This window comes from Carcharodon carcharias, chromosome 4 (assembly GCF_017639515.1).
Source record: "Carcharodon carcharias isolate sCarCar2 chromosome 4, sCarCar2.pri, whole genome shotgun sequence".
NCBI classification, from domain to species: domain Eukaryota; kingdom Metazoa; phylum Chordata; class Chondrichthyes; order Lamniformes; family Lamnidae; genus Carcharodon; species Carcharodon carcharias.
The window spans coordinates 203,987,962-204,013,186 of record NC_054470.1 but is presented as its reverse complement, the minus strand read 5'-3'; the positions used below and the strand labels follow the sequence as shown (position 1 = coordinate 204,013,186).

Genomic DNA, 25,225 nt, shown 5'->3' with positions numbered 1-25,225 from the left:
AACGTTTATGGATGTGGTATCCTAGCCTCTGACCTGCTCTTGTAGCCACTGTATTTATATGGCTAGTCCAGTTCAGTTTCTGGTCAATGGTAACCCCCAGGATATTAATGTTACTCACAATAAGAGGTTGTGGTGGAAGAATTAATCCAGGCTGGTCTCTTGGTTAAAACTGGTTTATTTCCAAGACACATTTAATAATCTCTTACAGCAGGCACTTCTTTTTGTAAGACAGTCTGATAGTTGGTGACTTGTGTCAACCCATTTTTCTTAGAGATCTCTTTTCTCTGTAACAGGTCCTTTATGCTGGCTCATTCTATTCGTAGTCTTTTTTCCATGACACTTTGTGGAATGAAAGTCCCAAAGAGACTAGTTATCAACATAACATTCTATGGGCAAACTTTTCCAACAGTGCCCCTTATCTAATATTTCCTGTCAGTATATTGACAAAGTAAACCCCCATATGCTTCTAATAAGGCTAATGTTTCAGCAGCTAAGGTGCCTTTCACTACCCTTTTTATTTTCTTGGCCTCCCGAGCCAGCAGGCAACATTTATTGTTCTTTCCCACCAAGAATATAGAACCATAGAACACTACAGCACAGAAAACAGGCCATCCGGCCCTTCTAGTCTGTGCCGAAATATTATTCTGCTGGTCCCATTGACCTGCACCTAGTCCATAGCCCTCCAGACCTCTCCCATCCATGTATCTATCCAATTTATTCTTAAAACTTAAGAGTGCGCCCGCATTTACCACGTCAGATGGTAGCTCGTTCCACACTCCCACCGCTCTCTGAGTGAAGAAGTTCCCCCTAATGTTCCCCCTAAACCTTTCCCCTTTCAACCTAAAGCCATGTCGTCTCGTGTTTATTTCTTCTAATCTAAGTGGAAAGAGCCTACTCGCATTTATTCTGTCTATACCCCTCATAATTTTGTAAACTTCTATCATATCTCCCCTCATTCTTCTACACTCCAAGGAATAAATTCCTAGCCTGTTTAATCTTTCCCTATAACTCAACTCCTTAAGACCAGGCAACATCCTAGTAAATCTTCTCTGCACTGTTTCAATCTTACTGATATCCTTCCTGTAGTTAGGTGACTAGAACTGCACATAATACGCCAAAGTTGGCCTCACCAATGCCTTATACAACCTCACCATAACATCCCAACTCCTATACTCAATACTTTGATTTATGAAGGCCAGTATGCCAAAAGCTTTCTTTACAACCTTGTCTATGCCACTGTGACGCCATTTTCAAGGAATTGTGTATCTGAACTCCCAGATCCCTTTGTTCCTCCGCACTCCTCAGTGCCCTACCATTTACCGTGTATGTCCTAACTTGGTTTGACCTTCCAAAATGTAACACCTCACACTTTTCCGCATTAAATTCCATCTGCCATTTTCTGGCCCATTTTTCCAGTTGGTCCAGATCTCTCTGCAAGCTTTGAAAGCCTTCCCCGCTGTCCACAATGTCTCCAATCTTAGTGCCATCAGCAAACTTGCAGATCCAATTCACCACATTATCATCCAAATCATTGATATAGACAACAAACAACAATGGTCCCAGCACAGATCCCTGAGGCACACCACTAGGCACAGACCTCCAGTCTGAGAAGCAATCATCCACTACCACTCTCTGTCTTCTCCCACACAGCCAATTTCGAATCCAGGTTACAACTCTCCATGGACACCAAGTGTCTGAACCTTCTGAACTAACCTCCCATGTGGGACCTTGTCAAAGGCCTTACTAAAGTCCATGTAGACAACATCCACAGCCTTTCCTTCATATGATGAGCCCTGCTGTGCAAGAGTACCCATCTGGAAGACTGGCATGTGAAGCACCACTAAAAATGACCAACCTCATATCCTCTGGATCACCCAAGGCTGGAAATTGAACACATATCTCTCAGAATTTAATCTTAAGTGTTTTATTTTCTCTCAGAACTTCTCAACTGTAGCAAGTTTCATCATGTTACTCAACTCCAACACATCATAACTAGTCTGCGAAGAGTGTCCTGCAGTCAGCATCACAGTCTGCACTGGAGTACTGCTTTGGGAGCTCAGTGAAGAGGGAACAAGGTGATCCTTTGAGTTGGGTCAGGTAAATATTTACCACTTTTATTGCTCATAGTTTTTAAGGTCTTATTTTGTGGTTTATTGTTGGTAAGGGCTATATTCTGTAACAAAGAGGAACAGGGAAGAAGGGCCCTAGATAATTGATATTATTTGATATTAAGTATCTTTGAAAATGTTTAATTTAATTTAAAAGGGGTAAGTCATGGCAGAAGAAATCAAAGCCATGGTGTGCTCCTCCTGCTCTATGTGGGAAGCCAGGAATATTTCTAGTGCCTGGGGCCAACATGTGTGCGGGAAATGTCTCCAGCTGCAGCTCCTGGAAGCTGGAGCAGTGGCTGGGGACACTGCGGAGCATCCACAAGGCAGAAAGTATCGTGGATAGCATGTATAGAGAGGTGGTCGCACCTCAGGCTAAGCGTCCACAGGCAGGAAGAAAATCGGTGACCACCAGGCAGAACAAGAGGTCTAGGCAGGCAGTGCAGGAATCTCCTGTGGCTATTCCCCTGCAAAACAGATATACCGCTTTGGATACTGTTGAGGGGAATGGCCTCTCGGGGAAAGCATCAACAGCCAAAGTCATTGTACCACGGTTGGCTCTGCTGCACAGGGGAGGAGTAAAAAGTGTGGGAATGCAATAGTTATAGGGGATTCAATTGTAAGGGGAATAGATAGGCATTTCTGTGGCTGCAAATAAGACTCCAGTATGGTATGTTACCTCCCTGGTGCTAGGGTCAAGGATGTCTCAGAGTGGCTACAGGAGATTCTGAAGGGGGAGGGTGAACAGCCAGTGGTCGTGGTACACATTGGTACAAATGACAAAGGTAAAAAAAGGGATGAGGTCCTAAAAGCAGTATATAGGGAGTTAGGAAGTAAGTTGAAAAATAGGACCTCAAAGGTAGTGATCTCAGGATTACTACCAGTGCCACGTGCTAGTCAGTGTAGAAGTATCAGGATATATTGGATGAATACGTGGCTGAAGAGATGGTGTGAGGGAGAGGGTTTCAGATTCCTGGGACATTGGGACCGGTTCTGGGGGAAGTGGGACCGGTACAAACTGGACGGGTTACACCTGGGCAGGACCGGGACTGATGTCCTAGGGGGAATATTTGCTAGAGTGGGTGGAGAGGGTTCAAACTAAAATGGCAAGGGGGTGGAAATGTATGCAAGGAGTTAGAGGAAGAGGAATCAAGAACAAGACAGAAAGGGGAATAAGAAAAGTGATAGACAGAGAAATCATGGGCAAGAATTAAACAGGGCCTCAGTGAAAAATAGCGCGAATGGGACAAGTAATATTAAAAAGACAAGCCTTATGGCTTTGTGCCTTAACGCGAGGAGCATTAGCAATAAAGTGGATGAATTAACTGCACAAATTAGATGTAAACAGGTATGAAATAGTTGGAATTACGGAGACATGGCTGCAGGGTGACCAGGGATGGGAACTGAACATCCAGGGGTATTCAGTATTTAGGAAGGACAGACAAAAAGGAAAAGGCAGTGGAGTTGCATTGCTGGTTAAAGAGGAAATTAACGCAATAGTGAGGAAAGATATTAGCTCCAACGATTGGAATCTGTATGGGTAGAGCTGAGAAACACTAACGGGCAAAAAACATTAGTGGGGGTTGTACATAGACCCCCAAACTGTAGTGGTGATGTTGGGAAATGGCATTAAACAGGAAATTAGAGATGCATGCAATAAAGGAACATCTGTAATTATGGGTGACTTTAATCTGCATATAGATTGGGCAAATCAAATTAGTAACAATACCTTAGAGGACGAATTCCTGGAGTGTATACGGGATGTTTTTCTGGACCAATACGTTGAGGAACCAACTAGAGAACAGGCCACCCTAGACTGGGTATTGTGTAATGAGAAAGGAATAATTGGCAATCTAGTTGTGTGAGGCCCCTTGGGGATGAGCAACCATAATATGATAGGATTTTTCATCAAGATGGAGAGTGACATAGTTAATTCTGAGACTTGGGTCCTGAATCTTAATAAAGGAAACTACAATGGTATGAGACGCAAGTTGGCTATGATGGATTGGGAAACATTACTTGAAGGGATGATGGTGCACAGGCAATGGCAAATGTTCAAAGAGCGCATGGGTGAACTGCAACAATTGTTTATTCCTGTCTGGCACAAAAGTAAAACAGGAAAGGTGGCCAAACCATGGTTTACAAGGGAAATTAGAGATAGTATTAGATGCAAGGAAGAGGCATACAAATTGGCCAGAATAAACAACAGACCTGAGGATTGGGAGCAGTTTAGAATTCAGCAAAGGAGAACCAAGGGATTGATTAAGAAGGGGAAAAGAGAGTACGAGAGTAAGCTTGTGGGGAACATAGAAACTTACTGTAAAAGTACTTTTTTGCCAGGAGTATTACAAGTAAAACGGATGAGTTAAGGGTCAGGATTGACAAGTGGAATTGTGATATAGTAGCCAGCACTGAGACATGGTTGAGGGAGGGGCAGGATTGGCAGCTCAACATTCCGGGATATAGAATCTTCAGGCGAGACAGGGGAGGGAGTAAAAGAAGATGAGACATTGCATTATTAGTTAAGGAGTCAGTTACTGCAGCAAAGAGAGATGATATCTTGGAGTGGACATCAAATGAAGCTTTGTGGGTAGAGCTTAGGAATAAAAAAGGGGAAGCCACATTGTTAGGTGTTTATTATAGACCCCCAGATAGTCAGTGGGAAATTGAGGAGCAAATATGTGCATAATTAGCGGAATGTGTAAAAACAATAACAATAGGGTAATTATATTAGGTGATTTCAACTTTCCCAACATTAACTGGGATTGATATAATGTTAAGGGCTTGGATGGAGTGGATTTCTTGAAATGTGTACAGGTGAACTTTTGAGGACAATACGTAGAGGGTCCAACAAGGGAAGGCGCAGGGCTGGATCTAATTCTGGGGAATGAAGCCGGACAGGTGGCTGAGGTGGTGGTGGGGGAGCATTTTAGTGATAGTGACCACAACATGGTACAATTTAAGTTTGTTATGGACAAACAAATAGACAAGTTGCAAACATAAACTTTGGATTGGGGATGAGTGGAATTTAGTAAAATAAGGCAGGATCTGGCCAAGGTAGACTGGGAACAGCTACTTCTGGGGAAATCTACAAAGAAGCAGTAGGGGTCGTTCAAAAGAGAAATGGGGAGGGTACAGGCTCAACATGTTCCCTCTAGGATGATAAGAAGGAGTAACAAGCCCAGAAAACCATGGATGACCAGAGATATTCAGATATGATGAGAAGGAAAAGAGGCTTTTAGCAGGTACAAGGGAAGCAAATCAGCAGAGGCATTAGTGGAGTACAGAAAGCACAGGGTGGAGCTTTAGAAAGCAATTAGGAGAGCAAAGAGGGAATATGAGAAAGCTCTGGCTAGTAAAAGCAGGGAAAATCCCAAGATATTCTATGAGTATAAGTATATCAATGGGAAGAGGATAACCAGGGAAAGAGTAGGGCCCATTAGGGACCAAGGGGGCAATCTATGGGTGGAGCCAGATGATACCGCTGGAGTGTTGAATGAATACTTCACATCCGTCTTCACCCAAGAGAATGAGGATGAAGGTATGGAACTCGGGGAGAGAGACTGCGAGGTTCTTAATCAAATTGATATAGGGAGTGACAAGGTATTGGAGGTGTTGGCAGGCTTAAAAGTGGTCAAATCTCCAGGTCCAGATGATTTATGTACCAGACTGCTGAGGGAGGCAAGGGAGGAGATCGCAGGGGCTCTGACCCAAATTTTTAAATTCCTCTCTGGCAACAGGGGAGGTGCCAGAGGACTGGAGAACAGCTATTGTGGTTCCACTATTGAAGAAGGGTTGTAGAGATAAGCAAGAGAACTGCAGGCCAGTGAGTCTCAGGTTAGTGGTAGGGAAACTATTGCAGAAATTTCTGAAGGAGAGAATCTATCTCCACTTGGAGAGGTAGGGTTTGATCAGGGATAGACAGCATGGCTTTGTCAGAGGGAGGTCATGCCTAACAAATTTGATTGAATGTTTTGAGGAGGTGACCAGGTGTGTAGATGAGGGTAGTGTAGTTGATGTAGTTTATCTGGATTTCAGCAAAGCTTTTGACAAGGTCCCACGTAGGAGACTTATAAAGAAGGCAAATGCACATGGGATACAGGGTAATTTGATAAGGTGGATTCAATATTGGCTTAGTTGTAGGAGACAGAGGGTGATGACAGAAGAATGCTTCAGTGACTGGAAGCCAGTGTCCAGTGTTGTACCACAGGGATCTGTGCTGGGTCCCCTATTATTTGAGATTTATATAAACGATATAGATGACTATGCGGGTGGGGGTGGAGAGGGTTAGTAAGTTTGCGTATGACACAAAGATTGGCCGGGTGATTTACAGTGAGGTTGAGTGTCTTGGGCTATAGGAAGATATAGACGGAATGGTCAAATGGGCAGATAAGTGGCAGATGGAATTTAACCCTGAAAAGTATGAGGTGATACATTTTGGAAGGAAGCATTCAATGAATGGCATGACACGAGGAAGTTCTGAGGAACAAAGGGACCTTGGCGTGTGTGTCCACAGATCTCTGAAGGCGGAGGGGCACGTTAGTGGGGTGGTGAAAAAGGCATATAGGACACTTACCTTTATCAATAAAGGCATAGATTACAAAAGTAGGGAGGTCATGTTGGAATTGCATAGAACCTTGGTGAGGCCACAGCTGGAGTACTGTGTGCAGTTCCGGTCGCCACATTATAGGAAGGATGTGATTGCACTGGAGGGGATACAGAGGAGATTCATCAGGTTGTTGCCTGGGATGAAACATTTAAGTTATGAAGAGAGGTTGGATAGACTTGGGTTGTTTTCGTTGGAGCAGAGAAGACTGAGGGGCGACCTGATGGAGGTGTACAAGATTATGATGGGCATGGTCAGGGAGCAACTGTTCCCTTAGTTGAAGGGTCAGTCACAAGGGGACATAAGTTCAAGGTGAGGGGCAGGAGGTTTAGGGGGATGTAAGGAAAATCTTTTTTACCCAGGGAGTGGTGACGGTCTGGAATGCGCTGCCTGGGAGGGTGGTGGAGGCGGGTTGCCTCACATCCTTTAAAAAAGTACCTGGATGAGCACTTAGCACGTCATAACATTCAAGGCTATGGGCCAAGTGCTGGTAAATGGGATTAGGTAGGTAGGTCAGGTGTTTCTCATGGGCCAAAGGGCCTCTTCTGCACTGTGTGATTCTGTGAGAAGTTTCTAACGGTATGTGAAGAGAAAAAGATTGGTGAAGACAAATGTTGTTCCCTTACAGTCAGAAACAGGGGAATTTATAATGGGGAACAAAGAAATGGCTGAACAACTGAATACATACTTTGGTTCTTTCTTCACAAAGGAGGACACTAATAACATACCAGAAATGTTGGGGAACACAGGGTTTAGTGAGAGGGAGGAACTGAAAGAAATCAATTTTAGTAGGGGAATGGTGTTGGGGAAATTGATGTGTTTGAAGGCCGATAAATCCCCAGGGCCTGATAATCTACATCCCAGAGTATTTAAGGAAGTGGCCCTGGAAATAGCGGATGCATTGGTGGTCATTTTCCGCGATTCTATAGACTCTGGAACAGTTCCTACAGATTGGAGGGTAACTAATGTAACCCCACTATTTAAAAAGGGAGGTAGAGAGAAAATAGGTGATTATACACCAGTCAGCCTGACGTCAGTATGGGGAAAATTCTAGAGTCCATTATAAAAGATTTAATAGCTGGAAGGCAATGGCAGAATCAGACAGATTCAGCATGGATTTACAAAAGGGAAATCATGCTTGACAAATCTACCGGAATTTTTCTCCTTATGGTACCAGTAGAACATCGCAGGGTCTGCCTTTAACTGAATGCAACCCATTTTCAACAAGACAGACCTCACGGAAAAATACCAACCTTGTGATGCATCATTCATCCCATAAACACACTTATTCAATTCCCAATGCTTTCTTTCTACACCCCTGGCTTCTTTGGGTGGTTTAAAAAAAAACTTCCCTTTGAAACTTCTTCTGTAATAATGCAGCCTTTATATCAATTGATTTACACTCCCAGGAATACAATGCCAAAATAGCTAAAAAATCTTCAAACTCACTTTGCCTGCAGTCAGCCAGTCCACTCTGACATCCTGATCTCCTAGTCTCTCTTCAAAGCCTCGGGCTACTAATCTCACTTTGGCCTTATATGTGCCGTCTGGGAGTACCTTTTCTGTACAGATCCATCTGTGAGATAAAGCTGGCTGTCCTCTGTCAGGTATTTCAGAATATACCCCAAATTCCTTCCAACTTTCTAACTCTTCCCATTTGGCTTCCTTTATCAGCTTACTTTCCAATTTATTAACAGCTACTGGAATCTCTCTGTCAGAAGGACTTGTACATCTATTGAGATTCACAGCTTGCTCTCTAGTCCTCCTTGTTAAGCTACAGCCTCTACTCACATTCCTCTCCCTTTCTGGACTGTGACTATATGATCGTCCTTCCTTGCGAACAGAACTCCGTTCGCAAGTCCGTGATCTTTTTCTAGGATCACAACCACTTTCTGGTCCACTGTCAGAACTCATACTGCGCTTTCTGAGTTTCCACATCTTTACCTCGGTTTGCCAGTCGATGGGCCTTGTTCCTGTCTTTCATCCTGCACATTTAGCCAATGTTTGTATTTACCAGTGGCCTTTCCTGCTCTCCCTACAATGGTAGTATCCCTCCACACACTGGTCCCTTCTGGTATGTGTGTTACCTTTGTTCCTGCTTTGGGTAGTTGCCCTTTTGGATGAATAGCATTGTCCTGTACCTCAGTATTACTTTGTTCATTGTCAGTCAACCCTGTATCTGCCGTCGACTGCTCCTCATAACTACCCAGTGTATGTGAAGTGCATGGTCCCTCTTCGCGTTCTATGTCCTGTTCAGAACCTGTTAAAGGTATAGTCAGTACCAATTAACTGTGAAGGATGTACCCTAACAGTTTGATTGCCATGTTACACAATTACTACTTTCCCAACACTCCTTGCCAGGTCCTTTCCACTCTTTCTGGCCTTCCCTTTCATAATGTACCATGTCTCCTTGTCTAAACTATATTCCTGATGGTGTTATGCGATGCTGTAGGGCCCACTGAATTTTCTCCAAAACCTCATTAATTAAAGCTTTTCTGCCCACATGCAAAACGTTCAGATGAGCAGAAAAAGTGGAGCTAATGCTAGTCCCTTCTAGAGCAGGGGGAGCATCTGACAACACCAAAGGTAGCTTCAGATTTCTTCTGTGCACCAACTGGTATGGACTGTACCCTCCCACCCCCCAACCATTTGCAGAGAGATCTTTGCGTGCACCGCTCATGTTAGCGTCATTTGCAGTTTACAACTTGGTTGATCAGCTAATATTTTATGTAACATGTCATCTATTACTGCATGGTTTCTTTCACAAAGACCATTACTAAATGGGCTCTCAGCTGCATTGTGCATAACTACAATGTTTAAATTTTCGCACATATCTCAAAATTCCTCACTGGTGAATTCCCCACCATTATGTGTGAGGAACATCGTTGGTGTTCCTATTCCTGTTCCTACCCATTTCTACATGACCTTATCGATAATAGTCCTTTTGTCTTTAGTATGTATCACAGTGGATAGACTAAATCTGGTTGCCATATCTATGAAGTGTAGTAAAATAATACCCCTATCCTTGTCCCAAACTTTCAAGTCCATTGCCACTGCATCATTAAACTCCCTGGCTAGTGGCAGCTCAGAACAGGTGGTGTCTTGCGATATTTAAGGCAAATTTCACACTGAGCATTGATTTGTTCAATAAGATCATCATATCCTTTATTGGCCACTCCCACATCTTGAAGCAGAGTCTTCAGTTTCTATGGTGCCAGATGTGCAAATTGTCAATGTAATTTCCAAACGATCTTCTTTTTGGCCACCAAGTTCTCATTCTCAGCAGTTAACAAAACTTCATGAACTTTTTGATGAGAAATCTCTGGCTTCCTTCGTGGCAAGCAGTAATGGCCTGACCGAGTAAAACGTACATCCACATTTTTCCCAAACACAACTGCTGTATCATTTTTCATATCTAGCATCATCTGAACCTTCTTCATCTCAGATTGACTCAATAGCAGTATCTCACCAGAAACCACATCAGTAGTGATAAACAGATTGATCTCTGCTATCTTACAAGGGAGGACCACCCGTTTGGAGGAGGTTAATGTATTGTCATCTCTGAACCTGAAGCAGGTAGAGCTTTCATATTCCTTGACCTTTCACCAGTCTGCCTCATCGAGAGACTCCAGATAGCATTCAAGCCAGTCCATGCCACACACTGTAGAAGTGCGACCACTGTCCAGAACTGCACAGTTGAAGGAATCTACCATCAAGATACTCATCATCGGATTCAAACTCTGAGTGATCAATACAATTCCATCATGGCAGTCACCATCACCATTTTCAGAGGAATCCATTTCGTGGATCACTTCAAAAACATGATTCCTTCCCTGTGGGCAGTTCATTGCATAATAGTACTGGGAATCACACCAAAAACATTAATTAACCATTCCCCGTGCATTTTTTGGGTTTAAATGTCTGTGGTCACCATCCCAGATACACTTTCTGTAACGACTTTCAAATTGGCTAGGGTTACAACCATTTTCAGACCTTTTGTCATGAACCCCATCTTTGTATTGGGATCTTTGTCTAATATTTGGTTGACCACCTAATTCAGTCACCATCAAATCCTCTATCCTTAGTTTTACAGCATAGTTGTTCACATTTGCTAAAAAAGTGGCAGGGAACAGCTGTTTCCCCAGAAATTCTTTTAGGGCAGCTGCCATTTGATTGAAGAGAGATTCTTTCCCTGGAACTGAACCCCTGTTAGTACTAAAAGGCTATCAACATAGGAAATGTGAGCACAGTCCAGTAATTTAAATGCCAATACTGATTTTGGAATTTCAAGTTCAAATCGCTGTAGTCTCCTGTACCATTTATCAAAATCCATGATGTAGTCTTCCATGGACTGATCTGATTTCTTAGGCCTATCAAAGATTCTCCAAGCTTCATATGCTTCCAATAACTCATCCTTTTTGTAGAACTTATCCAAAAAATGGTATCAGATGGTTTAATCCCTCTTCATGATCCAAATCATCCACTTTCCACTCTGAAAATACTTTACTCCTTATCTTACTTTTGGCCGATAATGATAACGCCAAAGCCATACCTTGCTCCTTCCGGGGTATGGAAATAACCCGGGTCCACATTTCAACTTCAGCCTTCTATTGCTGATAAGGTTCAGAGTCAGAAAAAAATTGGTGGATAGTTAAAGCTTGTGATTTTGCACCGTCCTTCCGCCAATCTGTAACTTAAATTGTTAGCAACAGTGCACTTCTTTTCCCTCAGAGGACTGAGACAGAAAGCTTCATATACAGCAATCAATCAGCAAAGCTTAAAGTTCATCCTCTGCTACCATGCTACTCACAATAAGAGGTTGTGGTGGAAGAATTAATCCAGGCTGCTCTCTTGGTTAAAGCTGGTTTATTTCCAAGACAATTCCTCAGTACCACTAACTTCCTAATAGCTTCCACACAAACTGTTCCAGCTGTACCTTTTTATTCTATTCAGTTGGGATAATTAATGCCCATCACCTGTTTAACTAACAATTGGTTTTAACAAGATGATTGCCATATTAACAATTGATAGTGGGGGATTCAGTGATGATACTGCCATTGAACGTTTAAGGGGCGATGGTTAGATTCTCTCGTGTTGGAGATGGTCATTGCCTGACACTTGTGTGGCGCAATTGTTACTTGCTACTTGTCAGCCCAAGCCTGGATATTGTCCAGGTCTTGCTGCATTTGGACATGGACTGAGGAGTTGTGAATGGTGCTGAACATTGTGCAATCATCAGTGAATATCCCCACTTCTGATCTTATAATGGAAGGAAGGTCATTGATGAAGCAGCTGAAGATGGTTGGGCCTAGGACACTACCCTAAGGAACTCCTGCAGTGATGTCCTGGAGCTGAGACGACTGACCTCCAACAACCACAACCACCTTCCTTTGTGCTAGATAAGACTCCAACCAGCGGAGACTTTTCTCCCTGACTCCATTGACTCCAGTTTTGCTAGGGCTCCTTGATGCCACACTGGGTCAAACGCTGCCTTGATGTCAAGAGCAGTCACTCTCACCTCACCTCGGGAGTTCAGCCATTTTGTCCATGTTTGAACCAAGGCTGTAATGAGGTCAGGAGCTGGGTGGCCCTGGCGGAACCCAAACTGGGCAACAGTGAGCAGGTTTTTGCTAAGCAAGTGCCGCTTGATAGCACTGTTGATGACCTCTTCCATCACTTTACTCGAGATCGAGAGTAGACTGATGGGGCGGTAATTGGCCGGGTTGGATTTGTCCTGCTTTTTGTGTACAGGACAAACCTGGGCAATTTTCCACATAGCCAGGTAGATGCCAGTGTTGTAGCAATACTGGAACAGCTTGGCTAGGGGCGTGGCAAGTTCTGGAGCACAAATCTTCAGTATAATTGCCGGAATATTGTCTGGGCCCATAACCCTTTACAGTATCCAGTGCCTCCAGCCATTTCTTGACATCATGTGGAGTGGATCGAATTGGCTGAAGACTGGCATCTGTGATGCTGGTGATGTCCAGGACAGGCCAGTTACGTTCTGCGCCCTTTAGGCAGGATACATTGGCTGGACGGATTACAGCAAGGGATACGTAGTAGGTGTTAGGCAGAAAAAAAGAGGGCGTGAGGAAGGGCAATTTTGTTAATGATGGTGACAAAGTGATTTATAGAATCATAGATGGATACAGCACATGAAGTGACCATTCACCCCATTGTACCTGTGCTTACCCTTTGAAAGAGCTATCTAATTAGTCTTACTCCCCTATTGTTTTCCCCACAGTCCTGCAAATTTTTCAATTTAACTATTTGTCCAATTCCGTTTTGAATGTTAATATTGAGTCTGCTTCCGTCGCCCATTCAGGCTGTGCATTCTATTTATAATCACTTGCCACATAGAAAAATTATTTTTATCTCACCTCTGATACTTTTGCCAATTACCTTAAATCTGTTCCCTCTGTTTGCTAACCCTTCCATCTCTGGTACCAGTTTGTCCTTATTTATCAAAACCCTCATAATTTTAACAAATCTCTTAACTGTCTCTGCTGTAAGGGAAACAATTCTAATTTCTCCAGTGTCTCCATGTAATTTAAATGTATATTCAAAGCCATGTATGGGTATGTTACAGTGTGTGTGTGTGTGCAGTGTGTGTCTGTGTGTCCGATTGTGTACGTGTGATTGTGTTTTAGGGCGTGTGTGTGTGATTCTGTTTGTGTGTGTGATTCTGTTTGTGTGTGTGATTCTGTTTGTGTGATTCTGTTTGTGTGATCGTGTGTGTGTGTGTGAGATTCTGTGTATGAGAGATTCTGTGTATATGTGAGTGTGTGTGTGTGTGTGTACGTGAGTGAGATTGTCTGATTGTGTGTTTGTCTGTGATTATCTGTGTTTGTGTGTGATTATCTGTGTGTATGTGTGAGTGTGATTGTGTGTGTGTGATTGTTTTTGTGAGTGTGTGTGTCTGTGTATATTTCCATTAGTGTCTGTGTTTCTTATCAGTTAAAGTACAACAACACAATTAAAATATTATCATTGTGGTTTGAAGTGACTGGGACAAATGATTTTAAGCTGAAGGAGACAATATGATTTCCAGATCCATGAATTTGACTTTCTGCTTGTGGTTAGAAAGGTTTGAAGCATGTCAGACCTGACTAAATCCATGAATGCATCAGCTGAATGCACTTCTTCAATCTTCCCCTCCCGGTGCATCTTCTCCTTGCCTCCTCCTCCAGGATGGATGATCAACACCATAATGATCCCGGTTATCACTGCCAGGACAGTCGTGGTTGTGTAGTAAATCACTGCACGAAGACCCATTTTTCCGGAGGCCTTGCTGTCCAGAGCAGCCATACCTGTCACATTGAAACATTCAGATCACAATTGTATGCGTAAGCAACAGGAAGAAAAACATTATGAGCAAAACCTATTTGTGAAGCCAACAATTTGCATTTAAATAGCATCTATACAGAAAAATGTCCTAAGTTGTTTCAAAAAGCCAAAATTAAAAAAGTGATGTTGAACCCAATAAGGAGATCTCAAAGCTTTGACAAAGAGACAGATTTGAAACAGGGTCTTACAGGGAGAAAAGCAGGAAGAGGGGTCTCCAATGCTGTATCCACATCACAAAGTTCATTCATCCTTCAATAGACATCCACCCTTCCTTGATCGAGTTTTTCAAGGAAGTGACAAAGATGAATGACAACGGAAGGGCAGTGGATGTTATATACATGGATTTCAGTAAGGCCTTTGACAAGGTCCCTCATGGCAGTCTGGTACAGAAGGTAAAGTTGCATGGGATCAGAAGTGAGCTGGCAAGATGGACACAGAATTGGCTTGGTCATAGAAGACAGAGGGTAGCAGTGGAAGGGTGCTTTTCTGAATGGAGAGCTGTGACTAGTGGAGTTCCGCAGGGATCAGTGCTGGGACCTTTGCTGTTTGTAGTATACATAAATGATTTGGAGGAAAATGTAACTGGGCTAATTAGTAAGTTTGCAGTCGACACTAAGGTTGGAGGTGTTGCAGATAGTGAAGAGGATTGTCAAAGGATACAACGGGATATAGATCGGTTGGAGACTTGGGCGGAGAAACGGCAGATGGAGTTTAATCCAGACAAATGCGAGGTAATGCATTTTGGAAGGTCTAAAACAGGTAGGAATTATACAGTAAATAGCAGAACCCTTAAGTGCATTGATGGGCAGAGAGATCGGGTTGTACAGGTCCACAGGTCACTGAAAGTGACAACGCAGGTGGATAAGGGTAGTCAGGAAGGCAAAAGGCCTTCATTGGCAGCGGTATTGAGTATAACAGCTGGGAAGTCATGCTGCAGCTGTATAGAACCTTGGTTAAGCCACACTTGGAATATTGCGTGCAATTCTGGTCGCCACATTACCAGAAGGATATGGAGGCGTTGGAGAGGGTGCAGAGGAGGTTTACTAGGATGCTGCCTGGTCTGGAGGTTATTAGCTATGAGGAGAGGTTGGAGAAATTCGGATTGTTCTCACTAGAGCGACAGAGATTGAGGGGCGACTTGATAGAAGTTTACAAAATTATGAGTGGCATGGACAGAGTAGATAGTCAGAAGCTTTTTCCCAGGGTGGAAGAGTCAATTACTAGGCGACATAGATTTAAGGTGAGAGGAGAAAACTTTAGAGGAGATGTGTGGGGCAAGTTTTTTATGCAGAGGGTAGTGAGTGTCTGGAATTCGCTGCCAGAAGAGATGGTGAAAGCAGGTACGATAGTGGTGTTTAAGAGGCAACTTGACAAATACATGAGTAGGATGGGAATAGAGGGATACGCACCCTGGAAGTGCAAAATGTTTTAGTTTGACGGGCAATATGATTGGTGCAGGCTTGGAGGGCCGAAGGGCCTGTTCCTGTGCTGTACTTTTCTTTGTTCTTTCTTATTATAGAACAAGCACGATTGTGACTGCATGTATGTGTATGTGTGTATGTGTGTGTGTGTGTGTGCGTGCATGCTTATGCGTGTGTGCGTGCATGTTTATGTGTGTGTGTGTGTGTGTGTGTGTGTGTGTGTGACAGCCTGCATGTGTATGACTATACATGTGTGTGATTGCATGTTTTGTGTGTGTATGACTGCATGCATGTGTATGACTACGTTTGTGGGTTTGTGTGTGTGTGATTGCATGTTTGTGTGTGTGTGTGACTGCATGCATGTGTCTGATTATACATGTGTGTGACTGCATGTTTGTGTGTGTGACAGCATGCATGTGTCTGACTATATGTGTGTGTGACTGCATGTTTGTGAGTGTGATAGCACGCATGTGTCTGACTATACATGTGTGTGACTGCATGTTTGTGTGACACTGCATGTTTGTGTATATGTCTGTGTATATGACTGCATGTTTGTGTGTGTGTATGTTTGTGTGTGTCTGCATGTTTGTGTGTGTCTGCATGTTTGTGTGTGTGTATGTTTGTGTGTGTCTGCATGTTTGTGTGTGTGTATGTTTGTGTGTGTCTGCATGTTTGTGTGTGTCTGCATGTTTGTGTGCGACTGCATGTGTGCGTGTATGTTTGTGTGTGTGTGAGACAGCATGTATGTGTATGCCTATGTTTGTGTGTGTGTGCGTGCGTGACTGCATGTTTGTGTGTGACAGCATGCATGTATCTGACTATACATGTGTGTGACTGCATGTTTGTGTGTGTGACTGCATGTTTGTGTGTGTATGTGTGATTGCATGCATGCGTGTGTGTGCATGTCTGTGTGTACGTGTGTGTGCATGCATGCATGTGTGTGTGAAATTGCATGTGTTCAGTGACTGTACATGACCATGTATGCATCATTGGTCAGGAATGTTGTGGTTGGTGTGCATTATGCTTTGTTTAGCCCATCTGATCATGAACATTTTTCTGGGGCCACAGCTAATTGTATGCAATAGTTACAGGTACAGGAGGACTGAAACCCAATAAATGGATTCAATGTTGCACATCAACTTCTCTAGCCCGTGGGTAAAAAGTGCAGCATGTAGCTTGGAAAACAAGGGTCCAGCTTCAGGGCAGGGGTCTTTGTGACCATTTTCTTTCTGTTGCTAGTATTCTGGACTTAACATTGACCTTGAGCTGTGAACCAACAGACGGCTTGCTCCATAACTTTAACTGTGAATTAGCACTCAGAGAACCTTTCCATTTGTTTCCCTAGTTTGTGTCAAGTCTTGATCAATCTCCTGTGGCCTAAACTCTCATATTCAGTAAACTTTATCCCAAGCACAGGGAGTCAGTGAATGACTGGAAGTTGAAAGCCGTATAGTTTTCCCATCTTTTCTAAAATGTTAGACCTATTGTCTGAGTATTACCTTGCACAGAATGGTTTAGCAGGAGATAAAATGTCTTGCAGCATTGCTCATGCTCCCACACTGATCTCATATCACTGCATTTAAACATTGCTCCAGTTCTGGAAATCTCTCCATCACCAGGCTCTTACCTCATTCAGTAAAGCCACCAAAAAATACTGCACAATTGTAAGAGTTTCAACTTAGGGCTCAAGAATAGAGCAGCCTCTCCTGAGCCAAAGTGAAGATGGGGTAAATAATCAGGAGAAAAGCCTTAAGTATACAAGAAATAGGAACAGGAATGGACCATTTGGCCCATCAAGCCTGCTCCTCCATTCAATATGATCATGGCTGATATTGGGTTTCAACTCCACTTTCCCACCTGCTCCCCATATCCCTCAATTCTTGAGGGACCAAAAAATCTGTCTATCCCAGCCTTAAATATCTTCAACAATAGAGCATCCACAACCCTCTGGGGTAGAGAATTTCAAAGATTCACAACCCTTTGAGTGAAGTAATTTCTCCTCAGCTCAGTCCTAATGATTTGCCCCACACACCTGAGTCTGTGTCCCTGTGTTCCAGATTCCGCAGCCAGGGAAACAGCCACTCAGTGTCTATTCTGTCAAACTCCTTCAGAGGCTTGTATGGTTCAATGAGATCACCTCTGATTCTTCTAAATTCCAAAGAATATAGACCCAACTCTCATTCCAGGGATCAGTTTAGTGAACATTCATTGTACCACCTCCAATGCAAGTATATCCTTCCTTAAATACAGACACCCAAACTATACATTGCATTTCAGATTGGGCCTCACCAAAATCCTGGATAACTGTAGCAAGACTTTTTTTTTAATCCATTCATGGAATGTGGCCTTCATTGGCTGGGCCAGCATTTATTGCCCATCCCTAGTTGCCCTTGAGAAGGTGATCGTGAGAATCCAACCATCATCCTTGATGTTCAATTACCATCACTGAATCTCCCACTATCAACATCCTGGGGGCTATCATTGACCAGAAACCGAACTGAACTAGCCATATAGATGCTGTGGTTAAAAGAGTAGGTCAGAGGCTAGGACTCCTGATTCCCCAATGCCTGTCCACTGTCAACTAGGCAAGTCAGGAATGTGATGGAATACTCTTCACTTTCCTGGATGAGTGCAGCTCCCACAACACTCAAGAAGCTTGACACCATCCAGGACAAAGCAGCCCGCTTGACTGGCACCACATCCACAAACATTCACTCCCTCTACCACCAACACACAGTGGCAACAGTGTGTACCACCCACAAGATGCACTGCAGCAACTCACCAAGGCTCCTTAGACAGCACCTTCCAAACGCATGACTGCTATCAGCTAGAGGGACAAGTGCAGCAGACACATGGGAACACCACCACCTGGAAGTTCCCGTCAAAGCCACTCACCATCCTGACTTGGAAATATATCGCCGTTCCTTCACTGTCACTGAGTCAAAATCCTGGAACTCCCTTCCTAACAGCACTGTGGGTGTACCTACACCATGTAGACTGCAGTGGTTCAAGAAGGCTGCTCACCAACACCTTCTCAAGGGCAACCAGGGATGGACAATAAATGCAAGCCTAGCCAACAATACCCAAACCCCATGAAGGAATGAAAAATTGGCAGCAAATGGAATTTAGATCCAATTAATAACTATGGAATTGAAAAGCTAGCCTTGGTAAGTGTGACCATGAAACCATTGCCAGTCACTTTATGTGAGAAGATTTGGACAAAGCCATTCATGTAGCTCACCTTTTCTGGTACAATAGCACACTGTGCCAACAACAGGTTAGTCCTAGAGTCATTATCCGGGATTTTCAAAGGGCTCAGGGTCCGGATTGGAGACGAGTGGATATGCAATTTGCAACTGCTGGCCTCCCTGCTTGTTCCCTACCACAATCACAGCTCTGAGCCATTTCAAAAGAGTTCGGCTTGGGGTTGGATTGGCTTCCCATTGGGAGATGGTGAGCAGTCAGTTGAGGCCAATTAAATTGAATTATGAGATCCATTCAGGCCCCATTCCTGACCGACCAGGATTCCCAGGCAGCAATGTGGGCAGCCTGCATTAGTCTGGACCAAGTCGAGGACAATGCGGTGGGTTTAGGAAGAGAGTATGTGGGGAGGGGCGGATGCTGGATAGATCACTTGAGAGAACCCTTTCTAACCACCACCTCCCCCAACCCAACAGATCCCAATCAGCTGCTGGGCCATTGTTTTACAGTTTGTAAAGTTTTAATAAAAACCCAAGTGTTTATCTAAATTTTGATTTGAGATATACTCACTAACATGTACAGAATTCTCACATTCCACAAAAGTTCCACAACTTTTGCAATCTATTTACACTGCACTGCCTATTATGGCCACTTTGTGCATGTTCTTGGTAATGTTGCTGACAGATCAATGCAAGTACAGAGCATAGCAACTTAACAAATAGAAGCAAGAGGAGACCTGGCCTGTTGAGCCTGCTCCACCATTCAATATGACCATGGCTGATCTTTAGGGGAAGATGTTGATGTGTAGTAATGTCACTAGACTAGTAATCTAGAGGCCCAGCCTAATGTTCTGAGTCAGGGTTCAAATTCCACCATAGCAGCTGGTGGAATTTAATTCATTTAATAAAATCTGGAAAATAAAGCCAGTTTCAGTCATGGTGACCATGCCAACTGCCATTGATTGCTGTAAAAACCCATCTTTTTTTACTTCATTCATGAGATGTAGGTATCACTGGCTAGGCCAGCATTTATTGCACATCCCTAACTACCCTTGTTCAGAGGACATTTAAGAGTCAACCACATTGCTGTGGATCTATAGTCGGACACAGGCAAGGATAACCAATTTCCTTCCATAAAGGGCAATACTGAACTAGACAGGTTTTTATGAAAATCAGAAATGGTTTCATGGTCATCATCAGACTTTTAATTCCAGATTTTTGTTGGATTCAAATTCCACCATCTGCTGTGGTGGGATTCAAACCCAGGTCCCCAGAGCTTTACTTGAGGTCTCTGTATTACCAGTTTAGTGACAATACCACTATGCCACCACCTCTGGTTCATTAATGTCCTATAGGGAAGGAAATCTGCCATCCTTACCTGGTCTGGCCTACATGTGACTCCACAGAATCACAGAATTTTAACGGCACAAAAGGGGGCCATTCAGCCCATTGTGTCTGCACTGGCTCTCCAAATGAGCATTATGACCTAGTGCCATTGCCCTGTCTTTTCCCATTACCCCTGCACATTGTTTCTATTCTATTCTATTTTTTCTTTTTCTTATTTTTTCTTTTTTTCTCATTTTCTTAAAGATAGCTTGTTAAGTATAAGATCGATACTGGTGTGTATAAAAATTAATTATAATAAAGTCTCAAGAGTGGGGATTGTGGAGTAATGAATTAATAAATTGAATAAAATACAATAGCAATGGAAGGACGAGTGATGTGTTGCTGCTGCAGCATGTGGGAGCTACTGGATATCAAGGTGATCCAGAGAGAACACATCTGCAGTAAATGTTTGCAGCTCGAGGAGCTTCGAATCTGATTTGAGGTGCTGCAGTCTGAGATGCAGACATTGCGTCACACAGGGAGGAGGAAAGTTACCTGGACACTTTCAGGAGGCGATCACATCTCTCAGATTAGGTAATTCAACTTTGGTCTGTGATCAGGGGCAGGAGGATGTGACTGCAGGTGAAGCAATTGGGTTGTGTTTGAAAAGCCTTGGCTCCTGCAACTGTCCAACAGTTACAAGGTTCTTGCAAGCTGTGTGAATGTGAACGGGGACTGCAGGGAGGATGAGCGAACTGACCATGGAACCATGGTACAGGGAGTCATTCAAGTGGGTGGAGCAAATGGGAGTGTAGTAGTGGTAGGGAACAGTATAATTAGAGGGATAGATACTGTTCTCTGCAGCCATGAGCATGAGTGCTGAAGGCTGTGTTGCCTGCCCAGTGCCTGGGTTAAGGACATCTCCTCAGGGCTGGAGAGGAACTTGGAGTGGGAGGGGAGGGATCCAGTTGTCGTCATCCATGTTGGTACCAATGACATTGATAGGACTAGAAAGGAGGTTCTGCTGAAAGAATTTGAACAGTTAGTAGCTAAATTAAAAAGCAGAACCTGCAAGGTAATAATCTCGGGATTGCTACCTGAGCCACGGGCAAACTGGCACTGGGTAAATAAAGTCAAGGAGTTAAATACATGGCTCAGTGATTGGTGTGGGAGGAATGGGTTTCAGTTCATGAGGCACTGGCACCAGCACTGGGGTAGGAGGGAGCTGTTCCGGTGGGACGGGCTTCACTTGAACTGTGCTGGGACCAGTGTCCTGGCAAACCAAATAACTAGGACTGTAGAGAAGGCTTTAAACTAAATAGAGGGGGGCAGGGTTCTGGAAAGGGGATGCGTAGGCTTACAAAGCAAAAGGACATGGCAGCCTTGCAGGGCAGCTACTTAGGTAATAATACCCAGAGAGTGACAGGAAGCGACAGAGTGTACAAACATATATAAAAAAACAGTAAATAGGGTCAAAAGTGGAAAAAGTGGTAAAGAGGCAAAAATAATGGCTCTTTACTTAAATGCACGTGGTATTCAGAACAAAATAAATGAATTAGTGGCACAATAGAGGTCAATGGATATTACGGAGAAACGGTAAAAAGGAGATCAAAGCTGGGAACTAAATGTTCAGGGGCATGTGACTTTTTGAAAGAACAGGCAGGAAGGAAAGGGTGGTAGGGTAGCTTTGTTAGTACAAGATTGAATAAGTACAATAGCAAGAAAGGATCTTAGATCTGAAGATGCAGAATTCATATGGGTGGAGGTAAGAAACAACAACGGGAAGAACACACTGATGGGAGTACTCTTTAGGTCCCCTGACAGTAACTATACTGTAGGGCAGAGAATAAATCAGGAAATAATGAGGGCATGTAAAAAAGGCAGTACATTAATCATGGTTGACTTTAATCTTCATGTAGGTTGGGAAAATCAAATTAGCAGAGATAGACATGAGCAAGAATTCATAGAGTATATTCGGGACAGTTTCTTAGAACAATATATTGTGAATCCAACCAGGGATCAGGCTATTTTGGATCTGGTAATGTGCAATGAGGCAGATCTAATAAATGATCTCAGAGTAAAAGATCCCCTAGGAAACAGTGACCATAATATGGTAGAATTTAGTATTCAATTTGAGAGTGAGAAAATTCGGTCGGAAACAACTGCACTAAACATAAATAAAGGTAATTACAATGGAATAAGGGCAGAGTGGCTGGAGTGGACTAGAAAAGCAGTTTAGCAGAAAAGACAGTTGATGAACAATGGCAGATGTTTAAGAAAATAGTTCATGACTCTCAACAAAGATATATCCCAGTGAGGAAGAAGGATTCAGGGAAGGGGATAAACTAACCATGGTTAACCAAGGAAGTTAAGGACAGTATCAAATTGAAAGAAAAAACATACAATGTGGCAAAGATTAGTAGTAAGCCAGAGTATTTGGAAAGTTTTAAAAACCAACAAAAGATGACCAAAAAAATAGTAAAGAGAGAGAAAATAAACTTTGAGGGTAAACTAGCAAGTAATAGAAAAACGCACATTAAGAGCTTCTTTAAATATATGAAAAGGAAGTGAGAGGCCAAAGTGAACTTGGGCCCCTGAGAGAATGAAGCTGGGCAAATAATAATGGGGAACCAGGAAATGGCAGAGGAGTTGAATAAATACTTTGCTTCAGCCTTCATGGTAGAAGATACTAATAACATTCCAAAAATATTAAATTATCAAGGGGCAAAAGGAGGGGAGGGAATAAATGCAATAACTATCACTCAAGAAAAAAGTACTAGGGAAACTAATGGGGCTAAAGGCTGATAAGTCCTCTGGACCTGATGAGTTGCATCCTAAGATATTAAAGGGAGTAGCTACAGAGATAGTGGATGTACTGGAAGTAATCTTCCAAGAATCCTTAGATTCTAGAAAAGTCCCAGAGGATTGCAGAATACCAATGTAACACCCTTATTCAAAAACGGAGGGAGACAAAAAACAGGTAACTATAGGCCAGTTAGCATAACATCTGTCATTGGGAAAATGTTGGAGTCTATTATAAAGGATGCAAAGCAGAGCATTCAGAAATACATAATCTAATCAAGCAGAGTCAGCATGGCTTCATGAAGGGGAAATCATGCCTAACAAATTTATTAGAATTCTTTGAGGAGCTAACAAGCAGGATAGATAAAGGGGAACCAGTAGATGTAATATATTTGGATTTCCAAAAGGTGTTCAATAAGGTACCATACATAAGGCTACTTAATAAGATAAAGAGCCCATGATGTTGGGGGTAGTATATCAGCATGGATAGAGGATTCACTAACTAATAGAAGAAAGGAAGTTGGGATAAGGGGAGCATTTTCAGAATGGCAACCTATAACTAGTGGTGTGCTACAGGGATCAGTGCTGGGGCCTCAATTATTTACAATATATATAAATGACTTAGATGAGGGAAGTGAATGTACTATCGCCAAGTTTGCAGATGACACAAAAATAGTTGGGAAGGCAATTGGTGAGGATGACACAAGGAGTCTACAGAGGAATATAGACAGATTAAGTGACTGGGCAAAAGCTTGGCAGATGGAATATAATGTGGGAAAATGTGAGGTTATGCACTTTGGCAGGAAGAATAGAGGAGCTGAATATTATTTAAATGGAGAAAGACTGCAGAAGGCTGCAGCACAGAGGGATTTGGGAGTCCCTGTACATGAATCCCAAAAAACTAACATACAAGTTCAGCAGGTAATAGGGAAGACAAATGGAATGTTGGCCTTTATTTCAAAGGGAGTAGAGTACAAAAATAGGGAAGTCTTGCTCAAACTATACAAGGCACAAGTTAGACCACACCTAGAATACTGTGAACAATTTTGGTCCTCTTATTTAAGGGAAGATATACTGGCATTAGAGGCAGTCCAGAGAAGTTTCACTAGGTTGATCCTGGGTATGGAGGGATTTTCTTGTGAAGAGAGGTTGAGTAGGTTGTGTCTGTACTCTTTGGAATTTAGAAGAATGAGAGGCGACCTTATTGAAACATGTAAGATTCTTAGGGGGCTTGACAGGGTAGATGCTGAGAGGTTGTTTCCCCTTGGACCAGAGGGCATAATCTCAGAGTAAGGGAGCGCCAATTTAAGACAGATATGAGGAGGAATTTCTTCCCTCAGAGAGTAGTGAATCTGTGGAATTCTTTACTGCAAAGGGCTGTAGAGGCTGGGTTGTTAAGTATATTCAAGGCTGAGATGGGCAGATTTTTAATCAGTAAGGGAATTAAGGGTTATGGGGAAAAGGCAGGAAAGTGCAGTTGAGGATTATCAGATCAGCCATGATCTCATTGAATGGCGGAGCAGACTCGATGGGCCAAATGGCCTACTTCTACTCCTATGTCTTATGGTCTTGTGGCATTTTCAAATAATCATCTAATGCCCTCTTGAATGCTTCAATTGAACCTGCCTCCACCACACTTCCAGGCAGTGCATTCCAGACCCAATTCACTCATCGTATGAAAAAGTGTTTTCTCACGTCACATTTGCTTCTTTTGCAAAATATTTTAAATCTGTGCCCTCTCGTTCTTGATCCTTTTATGAGCGGGAATAGCTTCTCACTACCTTCTCTGTCCAGCCCCCTCATGATTTTGAACATCTCTATCAAATCTCCTCTCAGCCTTTTTCTTTTTAAGGACAACAGTCCCAACCTCTCCAATCTATCCTCATAGCTGAAGTTTCTCATCCACGGAACCGTTCTTGTAAACTTCTTCTGCACTCTCTCCAATGTGCCCGCATCCTTCCTATAATGTGGCACCCAGAACTGTATACAATATTCCAGCTTAGGTTTAAAGCGTGTCTTATATAAATTCAGCATAACCACCCTGCTCTTCTACTCCATGTCCCCATTAATAAAGCCCAGGATACTATATGCTTTATTAACTGCTCTCTCCACCTGTCCTGCCACCTTCAATGATCTATGCACATATACACCCAGGTCTTTTTGCTTCTGCCCCCCACTTCAAAATTTCACCCCTTATTTTACATTGTCTGTCCATGTTCTTCCTACCAAAATGCATCACCTCACACTTCTCCACATTGAACTTCAACTGCCACCTATCTGCCCACTCCACCAACCTGTCCGTCCTCTTGAAGTTCCACACCCTCCTCCTCGCAGTTCACAACACTCCCAAGCTTCGTATCATTCGCAAACTTTGAAATTGTCCCCTGCACACCAAGTTCTAGATCATTAATATAT

General features: G+C 43.1%; 1 protein-coding gene across 1 annotated transcript in view; it reads right to left on the bottom strand.

Annotated features, from left to right (window-relative positions):
- Positions 1-25,225, bottom strand: part of LOC121277116 (excitatory amino acid transporter 1-like) — a 162,349-nt gene that overhangs the window by 116,967 nt on the left and 20,157 nt on the right. The window contains exon 3 of the mRNA XM_041186137.1: positions 13,820-14,024. Coding sequence (XP_041042071.1) covers positions 13,820-14,024 — 205 coding nt within the window. The remainder of the gene's footprint in view (positions 1-13,819; positions 14,025-25,225) is intronic.